Raw genomic sequence first — 17,578 nt, 5'->3', positions numbered from 1 at the left:
AAAGACCTAGAAGAATTAAAGAACAAACAGAGATGAACAATACAATAATTGAAATGAAAAATACACTAGGAGGAATCAATAGCAGAATAACTGAGGCAGAAGAATGGATAAGTGACCTGGAAGGCAGAATGGTAGAATTCACTGCCACAGAACACAATAAAGGAAAAAGAATGAAAAGAAATGAAGACAGCCTAAGAGACTTCTGGGACAACATGAAACACAACAACATTCACATTATAGGGGTCCCAGAGGAGAAGAGAGAGAGAGAGGACCCAAGAAAATATTTGAAGAGATTATAGTTGAAAACTTCCCTAACATGGGAAAGGAAATAGCCACCCAAGTCCAGGAAGTGCAGAGTCCCAGGCAGGATAAACCCAAGGAGAAACACGCCGAGAAACATAGTAATCAAGTTGACAAAAATTAAAGACAAACAAAAATTATTGAAACAACAAGGCAAAAACAACAAATAATATACAAGGGAAATCCCATAAGGTTAACAGCTGATTTCTCAGCAGAAACGCTGTAAGCCAGAAGGGAGTGGCATGATATATTTAAAGGGATGAAAGGGAAGAATCTATAACCAAGATTACTCTGCCCAGCAAGGATCTCATTCAGATTTGATGGAGAAATCAAAAGCTTTACACAAGCAAAAGCTAAGAGAATTCAGCACCACCAAACCAGCTCTACAAAAAATGCTAAAGGAACTTCTCTAAATGGGAAACACAAGAGAAGAAAAGGACCAACAAAAATAAACCCAAAACAATTAAGAAAATGGTAATAGGAGCATACATATTGATAATTACCTTAAATGTGAATGGATTATATGCTCCCACCAAAAGACACAGGCTCGCTGAACGGATACAAAAACAAGACCCATATATATGCTGTCTACAAGAGACCCACTTCAGACCTAGGGACACATACAGACTGAAAGTGAGGGGATGGAAAAAGATTCCGTGCAAATGGAAATCAAAAGAAAAAGCTGGAGTAGCAATTCTCATATCAGACAAAATGGACTTTAAAATAAAGACTATTATAAGAGACAAAGAAGGACACTACATAATTCATCCAAAATGAAAATCAATAAGGAAACACAAGCTTTAAATGATACATTAAACGAGATGGACTTAATTGATAATTATAGAACATTCCATCCAAAACCAACAGAATACACTTCCTTCTCAAGTGCTCATGGAACATTCTCCAGGATAGATCATATCTTGGGTCACATATCAAGCCTTGGTAAATTTAAGAAAACTGAAATTTTATCAAGTATCAGTGATAGTTTTACTTCTACTTTTCCAATTTGTATTCCTTTTATTTCTTTTTCTTCTCTGCCATGGCTAGGACTTCTAAAACTATGTTGAATAATAGTGGCGAGAGTGGACATCCTTGTCTTGTTCCTGATCTTAGAGGGAATGCTTTCAGTTTTTCACCATTGAGAATGATCGCTGTGGGTTTGTCATATATGGCCTTTATTATGTTCAGGTAGGTTCCCTCTATGCCTACTTTCTGGAGAGTTTTTATCATAAATGGGTGTTGAATTTTGTCAAAAGATTTTTCTGCATCTATTGAGATGATCATATGGTTTTTCTCCTTCAGTTTGTTAATATGGTGTATCACATTGATTGATTTGCATATAGTGAAGAATCCTTGCATTTCTGGGATAAACCCCACTTGATCATGGTGTATGATCCTTTTAATGTGCTGTTGGATTCTGTTTGCTAGTATTTTGTTGAGGATTTTTGCATCTATATTCATCATTGATATTGGTCTCTAATTTTCTTTTTTTGTAGTATCTTTGTCTGATTTGGTATCAGGGTGATGGTGGCCTCATAGAATGAGTTTGGGAGTGTTCCTTCCTCTGCAATTTTTTTGGAAGAGTTTGAGAAGGATGGGTGTTAGCTCTTCTCTAAACATTTGATGGGATTCACTGTGAAGCCATCTGGTCCTGGACTTTTGTTTGCTGGAAATTTTTAATCATTTTTCTGTATAATACTTTTTATCCTTTGACATAAAATCACTTACCAACTGTTTACTATCTGCCAGAAAGGCCTCTGCAATTTTAATTAGAAGACTATTAGGTATATAAATTAATTTGGAGAAAATAATTTTTTAAATAATTCTTCCCATGCAGAACTTTGATTTTTTCTCAATTTTGTTTAAATCTTCTTTCGTGTCTCTTTATGTGTCTGTGTTTGTGTGCTTTAACTACAGTTCTTATCATGTGGGGCTAAATAATTTCTTACTAAAGTTTTTTTATAGTTCTTTTCTCTTTTTTTATTGAGATATAATTTACATATCATAAAATTTACCATTTGAGTGTACTGTTCATGGTTTTTAGCATAGTCACAAAGCTGTGCAACCATGACTATGATCTAACTCCAGAACATTTTCCTCATCCCCAGAAGAAACCCCATGCCTTTTAGCAGTCAATACCTCTTCCCTTACTCAGCACCAGGCAACCACCAATCTACTTTTTTTCTCTATGGATTTGCCTGTTCTGGATATTTCATGTAAATGGAATCAGACAATATGTAGACTCTTTTGTCTGACTTCTTTCACTTAGCATAATGTTTTAGAGGTTTAACCAAGTTGTAGCATATACCAGTACTTGACTCCTTTTTATGACTGAATAATATTCCATTGTATAATATACCACGTATTGTTTATTCATTCATCAGTTGATGGATATTTAGATTGTTCTCACCTTTTAACTATTATGAATAATGCTGCTATGAACATTTGTGTACGAGTTTTTGTGTGGATATATGTTTTCAATTATCTTAGGTATATACATTGGAATGGAATTGCTAGGTCATGTGGTAACTGTGTTTAACTTTTTGAGGAACTGCCAAACCATATTACACAGCAGCTGCACCATTTTACATTCCCAGCAGCTATGTACGAAAGTTCCAATTTCTCCATCTTTGCCAATATGTGTTATTTTCCATCTTTTTGATTGTAGCCATCCTAGTGGGTGCGAAGTGGTATCTCATTTTGGTTTTGCTTTGCATTTTCCTAATGACTAATGATTTTAAGCACCTTTCCATATATTTACTGGCCGTTTGTATATCTTCTTAAGAGAAATGTCTATTCAGGTGCTTTGCCCATTTTTTAACTGGATAGTTTGTCTTTTTGTTGTTGAGCATAAAATTTCTTTCCATATTATGGATACCAGATCCTTATCAGATATCTGATTTGCAAATATTTTCTCCCACTCTGTGGGTTGTTTTCTTCTCTTTCTTATAGTGTCCTTTAAAGCATAAAAGTGTTTAATTTTGATGAAGTCCAATTATGTATTTTTTTCTTTGGTTGCTTGTTCTTTTCTTGTCATATATAAGAAACCATTACCTAAGTTGTAAAGATTTAGTCTTTCTTTTTCTTCTGAGAATTTTATAGTTTTAGCTTATATATTTAGATCTTTCATCTATTTTTAGTTAATTTTGTGCATGGTGTAGGGTATGTGTTCAACTTTCTTCCTTTGTCTGTGGGTATCCAGTTGTCCCTTCACTCTTTGTTGAAAGACGATTCTTTCCCCAGGAAATGGTCTTGGCATTCTTATCAAGGCCAAAATTAATTGACTATGGATGTATGGGTTTACTGCTGGACTTGCAGTTCTATTCCATTGGAATGTATGTCTTTGCTGAGTTTTTGATGAATACTGGAGTGAAATGAGTACATTTTGTTCTCTAACAAGTACCTGGAATATAGTTGAACACTGGCCCATGCTTCTTACCTGTTGCCTGGCATGGGTAAGAGACTGACATCTCCTCTAAGAATAAGGGTCATAAGAGGGACACACACCTGAAAAGATGGTGGAACTCTAGTCTGCTTAGAGACAAATTGACAAATTAGGCCCAAGTTCCAGCCCATATAGTGTGGTTAAAAGAATTTGAAGCTTTGTCAGTTTTAGGCAAATATAACTTCATACACTCATCTCAGCATCCTCAAATTCATCTGGTAAATATTTGTTGAGCCCCTCCTCTGTACCACACACGATAAGCAGCTTTGATTAGAGGCCTTTTATTTCTGGCCTACCTCCAACATAAACTATTTGCAAAGTTACCAAAAACTGTACGTTGACTGTATGAGATTATCTTTTTTTGGTCAAAAACAGTTGAATGGTGGCTCTAGTTTGTGAACAGTTGATTATAGCCCTTCTCTTTGTCAATAATTAGCTAGTAGGCCAACTGCAGTATCTGTTCAGGCCACTCCTTATTAAAGGTAATAAAATCTTATCATTTGTGTATAATAAAATGCTTGTCTTTCTGTTCCACTTTGTTGAAGATGGGGGCACAGGAATATTCAGGATTGCATAAAACATCCAAAATGATATCAGATTATTAACAAGTGATGTATAAAGAAAAGGGCAGAGACAATGATTCCCTGGGCCTGGAAGATTTGTCCGTCTGTCTTTAGAGATCAAAGCTTTGCTGCAGTATGGTCTGCTAGAACAACCAAAGACTGATCCCTCTCTTCCTCTTTGCTGTTGCCAGAGATCCTGTAGTAGCATAATATAGTTTGTGTCTGGTAATGTTTAATCTTGATGACAGCTGGAAGAAGAATCATCATCCCGAACCCTGGAGCAAAGGTGGTTTTCTGCTCAGCATAAGTTTTATTACAGTACATTAAAGTGAACTCAGAAAGACGGACCAGACTTAAATGAAATCATTCCTTTTTAAGTTGTTTAAAATTGAGCCTTCCATTGGACATTATAAAAATCAAAAACTTCTGTTTGTCAAAAGACAGCATTAAAAGAGAGAAAAGGTAAACCACAGACTGGAAAAATATTTGCAAAACACACTTAAAAATGGACTCACCTAAAATGTATAAAGAACTTCTGCATACAGAAGTCTTTATTGTATTTAAGTTATAACTAAATTTTTAAAGGTATGCTAAAAAAATTAATTTTTCCAGACACCATCCTCTATTCTGTGAAGTCAGACCCCTTTTCATCCCCAGCAGACAATTAGGGGGGAATCTCTGAAGATGGTAAAACAGGACGTAGGGTGGCATCAGAAGCAGAGAGAGATAAAAGAAAATGAAAAGATAATTTCAAACTTCAGAGGGAAAATGATTTCCACTGTAGAACTCTATAATCTATACAAACTATGAAATAAATGTGAGGGTAGAATAAAGACATTTCAAATACACAAGGGATTTACATGGAATCATACCAATCATCATCAAAGAAAACTGATCACTCAATGTTTTCTACATAAAAAAGAGAAAATAATCATAATAAACTGTTTATTTCATGGAGGTAGAGTGATAAAAATTAACAAGTCAAAAGAAGGCATGATGAAATTGGAAAAATAATAATAATATATGAGTAAAAATTTGAAACCATTTGAATTTACTTTTTATTCAACAAATATGTACTGAGTGTCTACTTTTTGCCAGCATTGTTTTAAACGCTGAGGGTACAGAAGTGACAAAAACAGAAGTCTTTGCCCTCATAGAGCACATTAGGGAAATGTTTAAATAATAATTATACATCTGCTTAATGAAATGTTATGTAACCATTGAAAAATTACATGAATACCAGAAACACAGGAAATGTGTATAAAATAATGCAAGGTGAAAGGAACACATGCTGTGGACAAAGACAAAAGGGAAGTCATAAACCTGAAAACAGGTAAGTGAAGATGGCAGAATTACAAATTAATTTTTCTTTTTTCAAAATTCCCTTTAATTTTATATTGGGTTTTTTAACAGACAAGGGAAACATCAAAAAATTTTTTAAATAAAAGTGATAAAAATCCTATGTTGCCTATTTAAAATTCTATGCCAAGTATTTCATTTGGAAAGCATTGTTGTTACTTTTCAAATATTTTTGTTATCTGAAATCTTTATAGCTATTAGCCCTTAGCAGGATGCTAAAGGATATTGCACTTAAATTCAGGTTCCATTTAAGAAATTTTTCTAGGAAGAGGTATTATCTCTCTTCCTTAAGAGAGAGAATGGGAAATTACCCACTCCTGATGGGAAAAACATGGCCACTTGGTTAAATGTTATCATGAACTTTTTCTTTCTACTCCAGCTATGCAGAGAAAGATGAGGGTGTTGGAAAGAATGCAGATCCAGTGTCAAATCGGTGGCTAGAAAGCGCCATTAAACGTTGTCTGTTAATTAGCTCCATGAGCTAATGAGCTCTGTGAGTGGGGTAGGTAGACTCCCTATAACTGAATTAGAGAAAAGTCTCTGCCTGTTTAAGGGCAGTTGATACCATAGTTTTCCATACAGGACACTAATATTCCTGGCCCATGCGGGAATAATACAGTGGTGATGTTTCTGAGGTACTTTCCACAGGTGGTAGTGAAAGCCCATTTTACCACCGTTTGTTTTACCACCATGTCAAACAAGAGATTTCAGGAATCTCCATTTGAGTTACTGTGTAGAGAATTCCTTTATATTGTATAGGAAGCAAAGCTTTCTTGGACCAGCTAATTAGATGTAGTCTTGGACATGAAATCTGGGAAGACTGTTCTGGGTTCCCACGGGATCTGACACAAAGAGAAAACTCAGGATAAACGTTCTAATCATGCCTGGGGATGAGTTAGATGCTGTGAGTTTTTTCATGTTCAAGGGTAGTAGGAAAGATATTGCAGCTAAGTGTCATATAAAATCTTATTCAGTTAGACTATACACTTTGTTTACATTTGGCTTTTAAAATAACATTCTAAAATTTTAAAATAGGAGGAAAGCTAACTGTAATGTGGTCTCCTGGATGGAATCATGGACTAGAAAAGGACATTAGGGGAAATTAATGACATACGAATAAAGTATGGAGTTTAGTTAATAACTATGTACCAGTGTGGCTTCATTAATTGTGACAAATGTACCATAGTGATGTAAGATGTTAAAAATAGGGGAAACTGGGTGTGGAGAATATGGAAACTCTTTATCTTTGCAACTTTTCTGTAAACCTAAATCTATTCTAAAATTTAAGTTTATTTAAATTAAAAAATATATAGGAGGAAAGAACTATTATCTCAACCTCAGACAAATCACAATTTTGGCATAAGCCTAGTGTTCAGGCCACATGACTACAACTAAGCATCAACCACTATCGGGTATCAGTTGAATCCCAGGTTCTGTTATTTTCAGCGACAGGGAAAAAAGTTGAAACTGCAAATCAAAATACATAAAAATCAGAAAATATGGAACTGATAAGACAGCAAAGTTTAGATTTGCGTTGTGGAAAATAATAGGAAGCCATTGTAATTTCCTGAGTGAGGAGGTGATGTAGTGAGAGTGACGGTTGAGGGATTTATTCTGTGAGCAGTTTGCAAAATGGGTTGAAGTTGGGGAGAAGTTGAGGCGGGGGATCAGCAAAGAGGCGACAACTGGCATGGGAAACTAATCTTAAGACTAAAGCCCTAAAATGGAGCTTATGGCAAAGGTTTCAAGCAATGTTATTCTTAGTGCCACATACAACCTGTTTTAGGCACCTGGGGACAAGCAGAGCCTACTGTGGAGACAGCTGTATCAGACGATCTTAGTTTGCCTGGTTCCATTAGCTATTTGAGTCATAGAACTACTTTCCTTGTCCCAGGTCCAGGCTCTCCTGGTGTCTTGTCAAGACTGTACCTTGTCACCTCTGCTTGTCCTATAGTGGCCCAGTGCTTGTTTGATAGTCAGACTTGAGTCAATGCTTCTTTTTATTTTTAACCCATCCTACTGGGTTTTTTAAAACTTACCTGGAAATGATTTCAAACTTACAGAAAAGCTGCAAGAATAAGAATGGTACACTGAACACCATAGACTCTTGTTACACCTATTGTTAAACATTTCTCCCTCTCTCTCTCTCTGTCTCTCTCTCTATATATATACGTATACATATGTATGCACATCTAATATTTTTTAACTACTTGAGAACAATTTGCATACAGCATGGCCCTTTAGTCCTAACTAGTTCATTGTATATTTCCTAAGAATTAGGATATTCTGTTCCTTGAATTGAACTGAACTACGGGAACACCCATCATCCTGGTCTGACCTCTCCCACCGCTGAATCATGGGAGTGAAAAATCCAAAGTTTTATTTGAATTTTGGGTTTGGGTCTTTGACTGTACCAGAGAATCAGATTTTTCAGATTAGTTTTGAATTTGATTCATTATGTGTTTGACTCAGTTGTTCAGCTATTCTGAAAACATCTTTGTGAATGAGTAATACTGATACCAGATAATGGCAAACACTAACCTAGTATTCATTACAAAGTGTCAGGCACTGTTCTAAGCACTGTCTACTTAGTAATGCGTTTAATCCTCACAAAAACCTTAAAGGAACTTACCATGATTATCTTCATTTTATAATGGGGAAATGTAGGCATAGAAGTTGAATAACTTGCCCAGAAATGAACAACTGATAAGGGGGCAAAATCAGGATGAACCCAGGCTCTCAGATCTCAGATCTCTTTCTTGTCTGTTAACCTAAGTGAGTGTGTGTGTGTGTGTGTGTGTGTGTGTGTGTGTGTTTAGCCGTCTTACATTTCACAGTGTCTTCTCTAAAGATGATCCCACACTATTTCTTGTTATTGATTGCTTCTCATTGTGTCGTGTTCCCCTAGGAGAGATGCATTCATTTTCTTGTTGTGTTTATTTTTCAGCTAAGGGGAAGGTGACTGGTCCCATGAGCCCAGAAGAATGAACTCAGAGGAGGCTGTTTACACGAGGTTCTCCCGCTCACCAGCTGTTGAGAGTCTGTGGATGAAGAGCAGGATCTTATTACTTCAATGGAAGCCTGGGACCATGTTCCCAACCACCAACCCACCAAGAGGATTTGGTACAGTGGGGCTGCCTAATAAATGATTCATCGGAAGCAGTTGATACAAATGTAGTGTTGCCTTCTTATCTAGCCTTGCGTGTGTTTAATGATCTCACTGCCTCTCACTCCAGTGCCAGTACTGACCTGAAGGCTGGATCCACAGTGGAATTCTCTTCGTGCAGGCTGGGTCTGTCCTGTTTGACAGCTATTTATAGAGCCAGTGTGGGTTAGTAACTATTTCTTGAGTGCCAGTTCCATGCCAGTTGTTAGGCGAGGTGCTTTACAAACATTTAATCCTCACAAAAAGCCTGTGAGGTTGAACCTATTATCTCCATTTTGCCCATGAGCAAATGGAGGCTCAGAGAGGTTGTGCGCTGTGTATAAGGTCACACAGTTGGCAGAGTCAGGGCTCAGATTGAGATGAAATCCAAAGCCCCTCCACTTTAACACGCTGCTTTGCCCATCACTGCTCCAGAGATGGCTAGCCCACCATATCATCACTGGCATTCCTCTCATAAATAGAGGTGGGGATGGCAGTGTATGTGATGGGAAGTGTCTGAAAGGGAGGGTCAGGGAGCTTTAGAGGCACCGAAAAATCACAGAATTACTCTCTAAGAAAAATAACACAATGCTCTTTTAGATCAGAAGTTGATAAACTGTGGCCTATGCGTCAAATCAGCCCCCAACCTCTTTGTGTAAGTTAAGTTTTATGGGAGCACAGCCACACTCAGTCCTTTATGTACTGCCTAAGGCGGCTTCCTCTCCACAATGGCAGAGTGGCATAGTTGTGACAGAGGCCATGTGGCTCTCAAAGCCTAAAATATTGACTCTCTGGGCCTTTCTAGAAAAAGTTTGCTGACACCTGTTTTAGATGACTTAGGAAGAGAGCCAATAGTTTTTATTAAGGCCAATTCATTATTTTTTTCATTTGACTGACAAAACGACTTAAAGATTCATACTGCTAAGGCCGTCACTGGTGGTGGTGGAGTGGGGCACGGGGGTGGGGCTGTGGGGATCCAACCAGGGGAGGTCAAGGGACAGGGAGGAGAAGGGGGGACGTCTGGGCCTCTGGGTCCCCACTCAGCTCCTCCCCCCAGCCTCTTCCCACTCATGTCCTTCCGATTTCCCCTGCCAAATCAAGTTTCCTAAAATAACTCTGCTCATAAACTTGTAAGTGGCTTCCCACTTACAAAATGCTCAAATTCCAACACCCCAGCTGGGAATTTAGAGACCAAAACAATCTGACCCCTATGAATCTCTCTCTCCACCCGTCTTATTCTTTTTTTTAATCATGAGGAAGTCACGCCAAGTTTGGGTTTTTATTTCAAAGCCAATGTACTTGTCTTTGATTCACTTTTATGTAAGCAGAAAAGTAAACATGTAATAGTTGTAGGTGATAATAGGAAACCAGGCTGAGCTTTCTCATATATGATGTATTGGTTCTTCACCTAAGCTAAAAGTTATATAAACAGGGACTTCCCTGGCGGTCCAGTGGTTAAGACTCCGTATTTCCACTGCATGGGACTCAGGTTCGATCCCTGGTTGGGGAACTAGGAGCCCACATGCCCAGCAGCGCAACAAAAACAAAAAGTTATAAACAAAAGAGAAGTTTATAAATGTTTCAGTTACTTTTCTACAGAAGTCACTCTCCAGTTGTGTTTAGAAAAAAAACTATTCCAGCTAAGGGTTTTGTTCTGTTTTTAAATTGTATTATAAGCTCTCTCCCACGTTGCTGTGTATTTTTCATAAAGATAATTTTTCATGGCTGAGAATATTTCATCTCCTATATGTTCTAGAATTTTCCTAATACTGCCCGGGTATTTGGGCATTAAAAGGTTGCTGTTTTCATTTGTTTCAACTCCTATCTCCATTGCCTCTAGTTATTCTTCTCCTTCTTTTTCACCTTTGCTCAGGCTGTTTTCTTGGCTTGGGAAGGATCCTATTGTCCTTTCCCGTCTGCTTAAGTCCTGTCACCTTCCCCCTTCAATCTCCGATTGCTAGGAGAGAGTTCAGATTGACCTTTAGAATGAGGGATGGATTTCAAGAGACTCACTTCCCTAGAAGGTGCTGACATGGTACCATCTGAACTTGACTGCAATGGCACTGCAGTACCAAAGGGCTCAGAAACCATTATTTCCTGGTGCTGTACTCAAGAATGGTTTATTTTAGAAAAGAATAATAGATAGCGGACATATACTATGTACTTTCAATATGTCAGGCATTATCATAAGCACTGTATATACATTGTCATTTATCTTCCCGACAACCCTTTCAAGTGGGTCCTCTTAATACTCTCATTGTACAAATAGGAATACTGAGGTACAGAGAGGTTAAGAAATCACCCAAGGCCACACCACTGATAAGTGGGAGACTTGGCATTTGAATTCAGACAGTCTGGTGTCAGAGTCCTGGAGCTTAGCCAGTGAAATAGAAGTGCCGTCAACTCACAACGGGCCCTTTCTCTCCCTAGTCTCAACCACGCAGTCTCAGTCGGGTCCATACCATCTTCGGAGTATATGCAGAGGGAGAGGGGCTGCTGAGCAATGTTCTTACTAGGAACAGTGAGCCTGTTCCTCTGTGTTGGAGAGACCTGGCTGGGGGCCAGCATCCTTTCACACAGAGGAGCTCAAGAGGCAGATAAATTTGCTGTGTCCTTGGTCATTCTCTGAACATGATGAATCCAGGGGCATTTCCAGAGCCAAGGTAGGATGTGATGGAAACACCTGTGTCTTCCAGACCTCACTTATCTCAGTGTCCCAGGGGCCTAGCATAAAGCAGGCCATCATTCATGGAGAAGGGATTGTGACATAGTAACATCAAAATGGCTACAGTTTAGTTAACTGCCCGTCTCATGCTCTCTCCCAGGAAAGAGTGGGACCTCTTGTGATGGATCTTATGAGAGTGAGGGTGGGGAGAAGAGATTCAGAGTGCATTCCAAAGATGAGTACAATCGCAAAGCTGAGTCAGAAAGGGAATGCATAGCAACTGGCCTCTAGTTTGAAGAATGAGAGAACCTCAGGGTTTGGAAAGATGTTAAAGGTTATCTCTGCCCGTTATTTTCCAGTGCCTGATCCCCCTAAGACAGCTCTGACAAGGAAATGCCCAGCCCTCTGTTTGGATACCTCCACTGATGGGGACCTTCCAACCAAACAAAAATCCATTTCAGTTCGGTATGGTTCTCTTAGAAAATTGGACTTTTTGTTGAGTGGAAATCTATCTTCCTGTAGCTTCCACCAAATCGGGTCTAATTCTATCTGTGGGAGGCTAGAGGACAAGCCAGATTCCTCCTCCATACAACAGCCCTAGAGAGATTTGAAGTCTAAATGACTGTGTCCTCCCTGAGTTTTTCCTCTCCAAGCTAAATACTCACAGGTGCTTTAATTGTGTCTCTTCTCACATGGTTTCCAGGCCCTTTGTCAGATTTGTGTCCACTGACTGCTTCCTGCTTTGCTTACAGCTCTCCAAGTATGGAGCTAGACCACCCTACAGAGCACAAGCTCACATCAGACCAGAACCATCCCTTCCCTCCTATGAGAACTTCTAGGATCAGAAATTAGTACTCCAAGTTCCAAGGGATTCCAGGGATTTTGGGTGAATTTATTTTTGGTCAGAAGGGGGCAGGAAAAAAAAGAATGAGTTAGATTTCTGTGGTTGGGAAGAGATGATAATAGATAATATTTTTTGAATGCTTATTACATGCCAGACACTGTGCTTAACACTTAATATGAATTCTCTCATTTAATCCACTCAACCTCCCTTACAGGTGGTACTGTTATGATGCCCATTTCACAGCTGAAGAAACTGAGGCTTAGAGAAGCTCAGGGTTTTCCGAGGCTATGTGGTGTATGTCAAGACTCAGGCCAGATATTAACAGGGAGCAATGGGTGAAGATTTGGCTTCAACAAAGAGCAGCATCTGGCCAGTGATTATGCTTCAGAAAAGCCAGGTATGACAGTGAAAACTGGTTAGGGGTGAGAATAGGACTTCTAAGACACCAGAGATCAAGGAGCAGAAAGCCATGCCATGGTGGCACAGAAGGATATGATGTACAAGGCAGTAATAACAGTAACCGCTACCATTTGTTAAATGTGTCTAAATCAGGCATTTTGCATACATAATCTCCTTTAATCCTCACAACAACCCTAACTGGGAATGGCTACCACTATGATCGCTATGTTACAGATAAGGAAATTGAGGCTTTGGCTGACTCCAGGGCGATGGCCCTATACTGACTCCCAAAGGGAAAGGCTGTTGGCAAGAAACTTAAGGGAAGAAATTTTCTCTCCCAAGAGATGGGGGGTCCCAGAACTTACGAGGGAACTCAGGGCTGCAGGTGATGCCTGGCCAGAGAGAACAGGAAACCTGGTTCTGGAAGAGACAATTTTGCCAGACTCTTTAAATCAGCAGTGCCAAGCCTGAGGCCATCCTAAATTGGGATTTAGTCAGAAAGGTGGTCCTGAAGGCCGAGGAACCTCATTCAAGTAAATATCTATGACCAGATATGCTATCTCAGAATCAGAAACCTGTGTTGAAAAGTCATCTGTTTTTGTGCTTCTGTAGTTCCCTTTTTCCTTTTTTTTTTTTTTAAACAATTTGCTTTCTCTCAGTTCGATGGCGATCAAACTTTAGTGTGCATCAGAATCATTTGGAGGACTTGGTAAAACATTGATTACTGTACCCCCCTCCCACCCCCCGGAGATTCTGATTTAGTAGGTCTGGGGATGAAGCCTGAGAATTTGTACTACTAACAAGTTACCAGGTACTGCTGACTCAGCTGGTCTGGGGATTACATTTGAGAACAAGGGCTTTGGTTTATTAGAAAAGCTACTTTTGAAAATTTCTAAACTGACTCGGCTCTGAAGAGGCAAAGGACTTGCCCATAGGCCAGAAGCAGCGGGAGTAGGTCGGGCAGCAGACTTAGTGCCCAGCTAGGTGAGTGCCTGCTGTATGGGCTGGGGAAGACAGAAGTCACAGCTAGAAGAGACTAGCTGTTTACAGATGAGAATGAGGGAAACCAGAAGGCCAGGGAAGCTGGGCAGGGAGCCAGACTGGCCAAAGGAGACAGAGATCTGGCGAGAGCAGAAGTCAAATGGGGTAGCACTCTTGTCAAAAGCTGCCGGTTCTTGGCTGGGCTTCAGGGAGAGAACTAGGGGAGCGGGGAGGCAAGGGGCCAGGAGTGAGCTCCTGGGATGTGGCCTGGGACAGAATCTGGAGATCGCATTTCAGCTGTGACTCACTGTCTCCAAAGCCTTTTTCTGCCTCCTTCGGGGGTTAAGCCCATCAGTCACAGAGTGCCCAGGAGTTACCCTCTGACAGTAGTGAGGTAAAGTCCTTGCAGCAAGAGAACTGCGGACAGTGCTAAATGCTGTTTCTTCTTCACTGGGTTGTACAGTGGCAGGCAGGTGCAGGGCTGGGGAGCTCACAGTAGGGTGGTTTGACCTCTGATGTTCTCCAGTCCCTAGGCTGCATTTCTCCCTCATGGGAAACTGACTCAGCTGCAGTGCGCGTGCACTGTGGAGAATGGCCTGCGTGGCTGCAGCGGCAGGTAAGTCGCTGGGTGCCTGGCTGCTCTCATCTCTCCTCATGGAACTGGGGCAGCTTGGAGAGGCGGCTCCTTTCCCTTGATACCAAGAAAAGGAGCATCTCTCTGCAAGACTGCATGCCACTACTTTCAGATGCAGAAGCAAAATTGTGCACATAGGCCCTGGACCATGGCCTTCAAAAACAACCCACCTAGCCTGAACTAGTTTTTCCTCTTGTTCCCTTCAACCCGTTTCTTGTACATGTCTGTCCAGTTTAAAAAGGATTTATTGAATGCATACTAGATGGCAGGCCCTGTGCTGGCGATACAGATATGGGTAAAAGAAATTTGGACCCACAAGTATAGTCGGGGAGATCCATCTACAGAGATAATTACAGCCTTGTAGGATAAATGCTGTTTCTTAAACATAGAGACCATGCCCTTTCAGGACCTTTGTATTTGCTGTTTCTTCTGTCTAGAATGCCCTTCTCCAGATGTTTGTATAGTTATTCTCTCACTCTCAGGAGTGACCCGAGAGAGGCAGGCTTCCCTGACTCTCCTACCGAACATGGAGCCCACACAATTCTCTGAGTCCATTTATCCCATGTAATTTCTCCCTGTAAAACGTCTAAACTCCTTACATTATATATATATATATATATATATATATATGTATATATGTATATAAAATGCCTTGTCACTGCTGATTCTCAGTCCGTGGAATTGGTACCTAATAGGTACTCAATATATTTTTCCCTTTTGTTCATTCGCCATAAGTGATTGCCCAGTTGAACTTTTCAGAACCTCTCCAGTCATCGAAATGGAAGATGAGGCCTGTCCACTTGGGGAAGAACATTTTGAATCGTACCTTCCCAAGCTTTCTAGTCTCTATTGTCCCCTCAGTCCAGACTGAGCAGGTTCTAGCTTCCCACCAATAACTATAATTACTGAGCATTAACTATGTACTCGGCACTTCCAATACGTTATTTAATCTTCATAATGCTCTGCGAAGTCAGAATTATTTCTTATTTTACCAAAGATGAAACAGGCTCTGGGAGAGTAGTTGCTCAAAGTCACGGCGAGCAAGGTTCCCAGGGGGCTCTCTGGGAAAGGTCTACCAGGCTCCACAGTCTACCCAAGTTTCTGTCACGTTCCTACAGGCTTTCCCCATGTTTCCACTACATCCCCCTCCCAGCCATTTCCTTCTCACTGGACCGCTGGGCCTGTCTTAGCCTGGCTGCTTCTCCAAGGCTAGCATAAGGAGGTGCTTCAGATGCTTGCAGGATGGAGAAGGGGCTGATCTATCTCCAGGGCCAGAGCTTTCCTTCCCCTGCCCTCCCCACGGACCCGGCTGCTGGATGCCCAGTGGTCCATTCCAAAGCCTGCAGCAATCGCGCGCGCTGGAGGAAAAAGGATGCGGGAAGGAGGGCAAGGCTTCTTCAAACGACCGGCGGGACCGAGGGACGAGCACTCCTCTCTCTCTGCCACTCCGTCGCTGCACCGGATAACCAGCTCCCCGCTTCCACTCCTCCCCATCTCGTCTCGCAGCAGGGCGCGTGCGCAAGGCACTCCTCGCCCCCTCCCTTCCGCGGGCCGCCCTTTCACCCTGGCAACGGCGGCGCGACTGCGGCGCTCGCGGGGCTGGGCGCGGACGGGGCGCGGCCGGGCGGCGCCGGTGCGGTCTGAGGCTGAGGCGGAGGCGGCGGTGGCCCGGCAGAGCAGCGGTCGCGGGTAGCCTTATCGGCGTGTCCGACCTCCCTCCGTCTCCTCGCAAGGTTCTTCGACGCGGTTTTGGGTCTAGCGGACACAGCCCCTGGCCATGGACTCCCAGAAAGTAAGCGCGGGCGGGGGGCGCTGGGCCGCCGAGGCTGGGCGGAGCGCCCCGGCCGGGTGGGCGGTGGGCGAGCAGGGCTGGCCAGGCCAGCCTGAGGCTGGGCTATGGCCGCGGAGGGCGAGGCCGCCAGGCCGCTTTGCTCTTTCCCAGGAGCAAAGCGGCGCCCGCCGGGCTGCGGGGACCGCGCCCCGTGACCCTGGATAGCTTCTGCCCTGTACTTGGTCCTGGGTCCTGGGCCCTGGCTCCTGAGGGGATAGCGGGAGCCGCCCCCAGTTTTTCATCATTTTTTGCAACGGTCTGGGCTCCCTTTGATTCTTGCACCCTCCCGGTGTGCTAGTGAGGGTTTATCCATCCTTAGCAGAAGAGGAAGCCAAGGCACATGGGGGTCTACCGGCTGACGCCGAAGCTGACCCCTCTCCTCGACGCAGTCTTCTCCGATCTTGGCAAAATCTGTGCCTCTTTAGGTCGGGAACCAGATCTCCTTAGTACCGCCCCCCGCCCCAGCCTTGTCCACCGCCCCAGCCCTCCTCGGGACTAGTTCACTAGCACGTCTTGGTGTTTAGTGTTGGTTGAATTGAGAGAAAAGACTGACAGTTGTCAGAGCAGCGGTCCCACCCTCCGACCAGTTCAGTGTTGCTGGTCAGTTACCTTATTGGTTGTTTTGGCATGTTTTGTACTTTCTGAACAAGTTAAAGAAAGGGTATACAGAACTAGCCGTTTCTATTAACAACAACAACAAAAAATTAGAGAACATAGCCAATGTTTTGAATACAATTAGAAGTGTTATTAATATTTAGTTATAATCCCTATATAAAAATCAACCACCGTGCTCTCTTTGTTAGATTATAGTAATTGAAATATAGTGCAGTATAGGAAGGAACACAGTGTTACTAATAATGTAGCAGGGAAAAACAAGGGCAGGTCCAAGAGGCCATTCTTTTCTATTATTAGATAGAAAGCACTGGAAAAAACGTTAGAACATTATTTTCTATAATTTTGCCTGGATTCACTTCCTTGAGCACTGGGGGCATGAGAGAATAGTGTAGTGATGTGTTTAGCGTTAACTATTACAGTATTTAACAAAAGTCATATGATTTCATTGTATGTGTGCATCTTGAAACTCAGGTATATTCAGGTTTTTTATTTGCATGACTATTAGTAAGACATTTTTTAAAAATTACATTTTGTGTGCTTTGAATTTGTAAAACATTTCAAAGCTTATTTAACTTTTTAAATAAAAGTCATGTGATATCTGAGTGGACATTAGTTCAGAGCAAATGGAAGGGCAAAGACTTGCAGTCCAGAGACTTGGGTTCCATGCTGCTATATGTAGCTCTGTGATATGGAGCAAATCACTTAACTGTGATTAATCAATTTCTTTATTTATACAGTGGAAATAAGAATATTTTATAGAGTTACTGTAAAAAGCAGGTAATGTAATTAAGTATGAA

At 41.5% G+C, this 17,578-nt stretch overlaps 2 protein-coding genes across 6 annotated transcripts in view; both read left to right on the top strand.

The window, feature by feature from the left end:
- SLC44A1 (solute carrier family 44 member 1) overlaps positions 1 to 8,847 on the top strand; it is a 211,020-nt gene extending 202,173 nt beyond the window's left edge. The window contains exon 16 of the mRNA XM_024126161.3: positions 8,615 to 8,847. Coding sequence (XP_023981929.1) covers positions 8,615 to 8,629 — 15 coding nt within the window. The 3' untranslated portion in view covers positions 8,630 to 8,847. The remainder of the gene's footprint in view (positions 1 to 8,614) is intronic.
- A 7,105-nt stretch (positions 8,848 to 15,952) lies between these two features.
- Positions 15,953 to 17,578, top strand: part of FSD1L (fibronectin type III and SPRY domain containing 1 like) — a 77,725-nt gene continuing 76,099 nt past the window's right edge. For all 5 annotated transcript variants that reach the window (XM_024126419.3, XM_028493733.2, XM_028493732.2 and 2 more), the window contains exon 1: positions 15,953 to 16,127. In XM_024126419.3, coding sequence (XP_023982187.1) covers positions 16,113 to 16,127 — 15 coding nt within the window. In that variant the 5' untranslated portion in view covers positions 15,953 to 16,112. The remainder of the gene's footprint in view (positions 16,128 to 17,578) is intronic.

The sequence above is a fragment of the Physeter macrocephalus genome, chromosome 9 (genome assembly GCF_002837175.3).
Source record: "Physeter macrocephalus isolate SW-GA chromosome 9, ASM283717v5, whole genome shotgun sequence".
Lineage (NCBI taxonomy): Eukaryota > Metazoa > Chordata > Mammalia > Artiodactyla > Physeteridae > Physeter > Physeter macrocephalus.
This window is presented reverse-complemented; position numbering and strand designations above follow the sequence as displayed.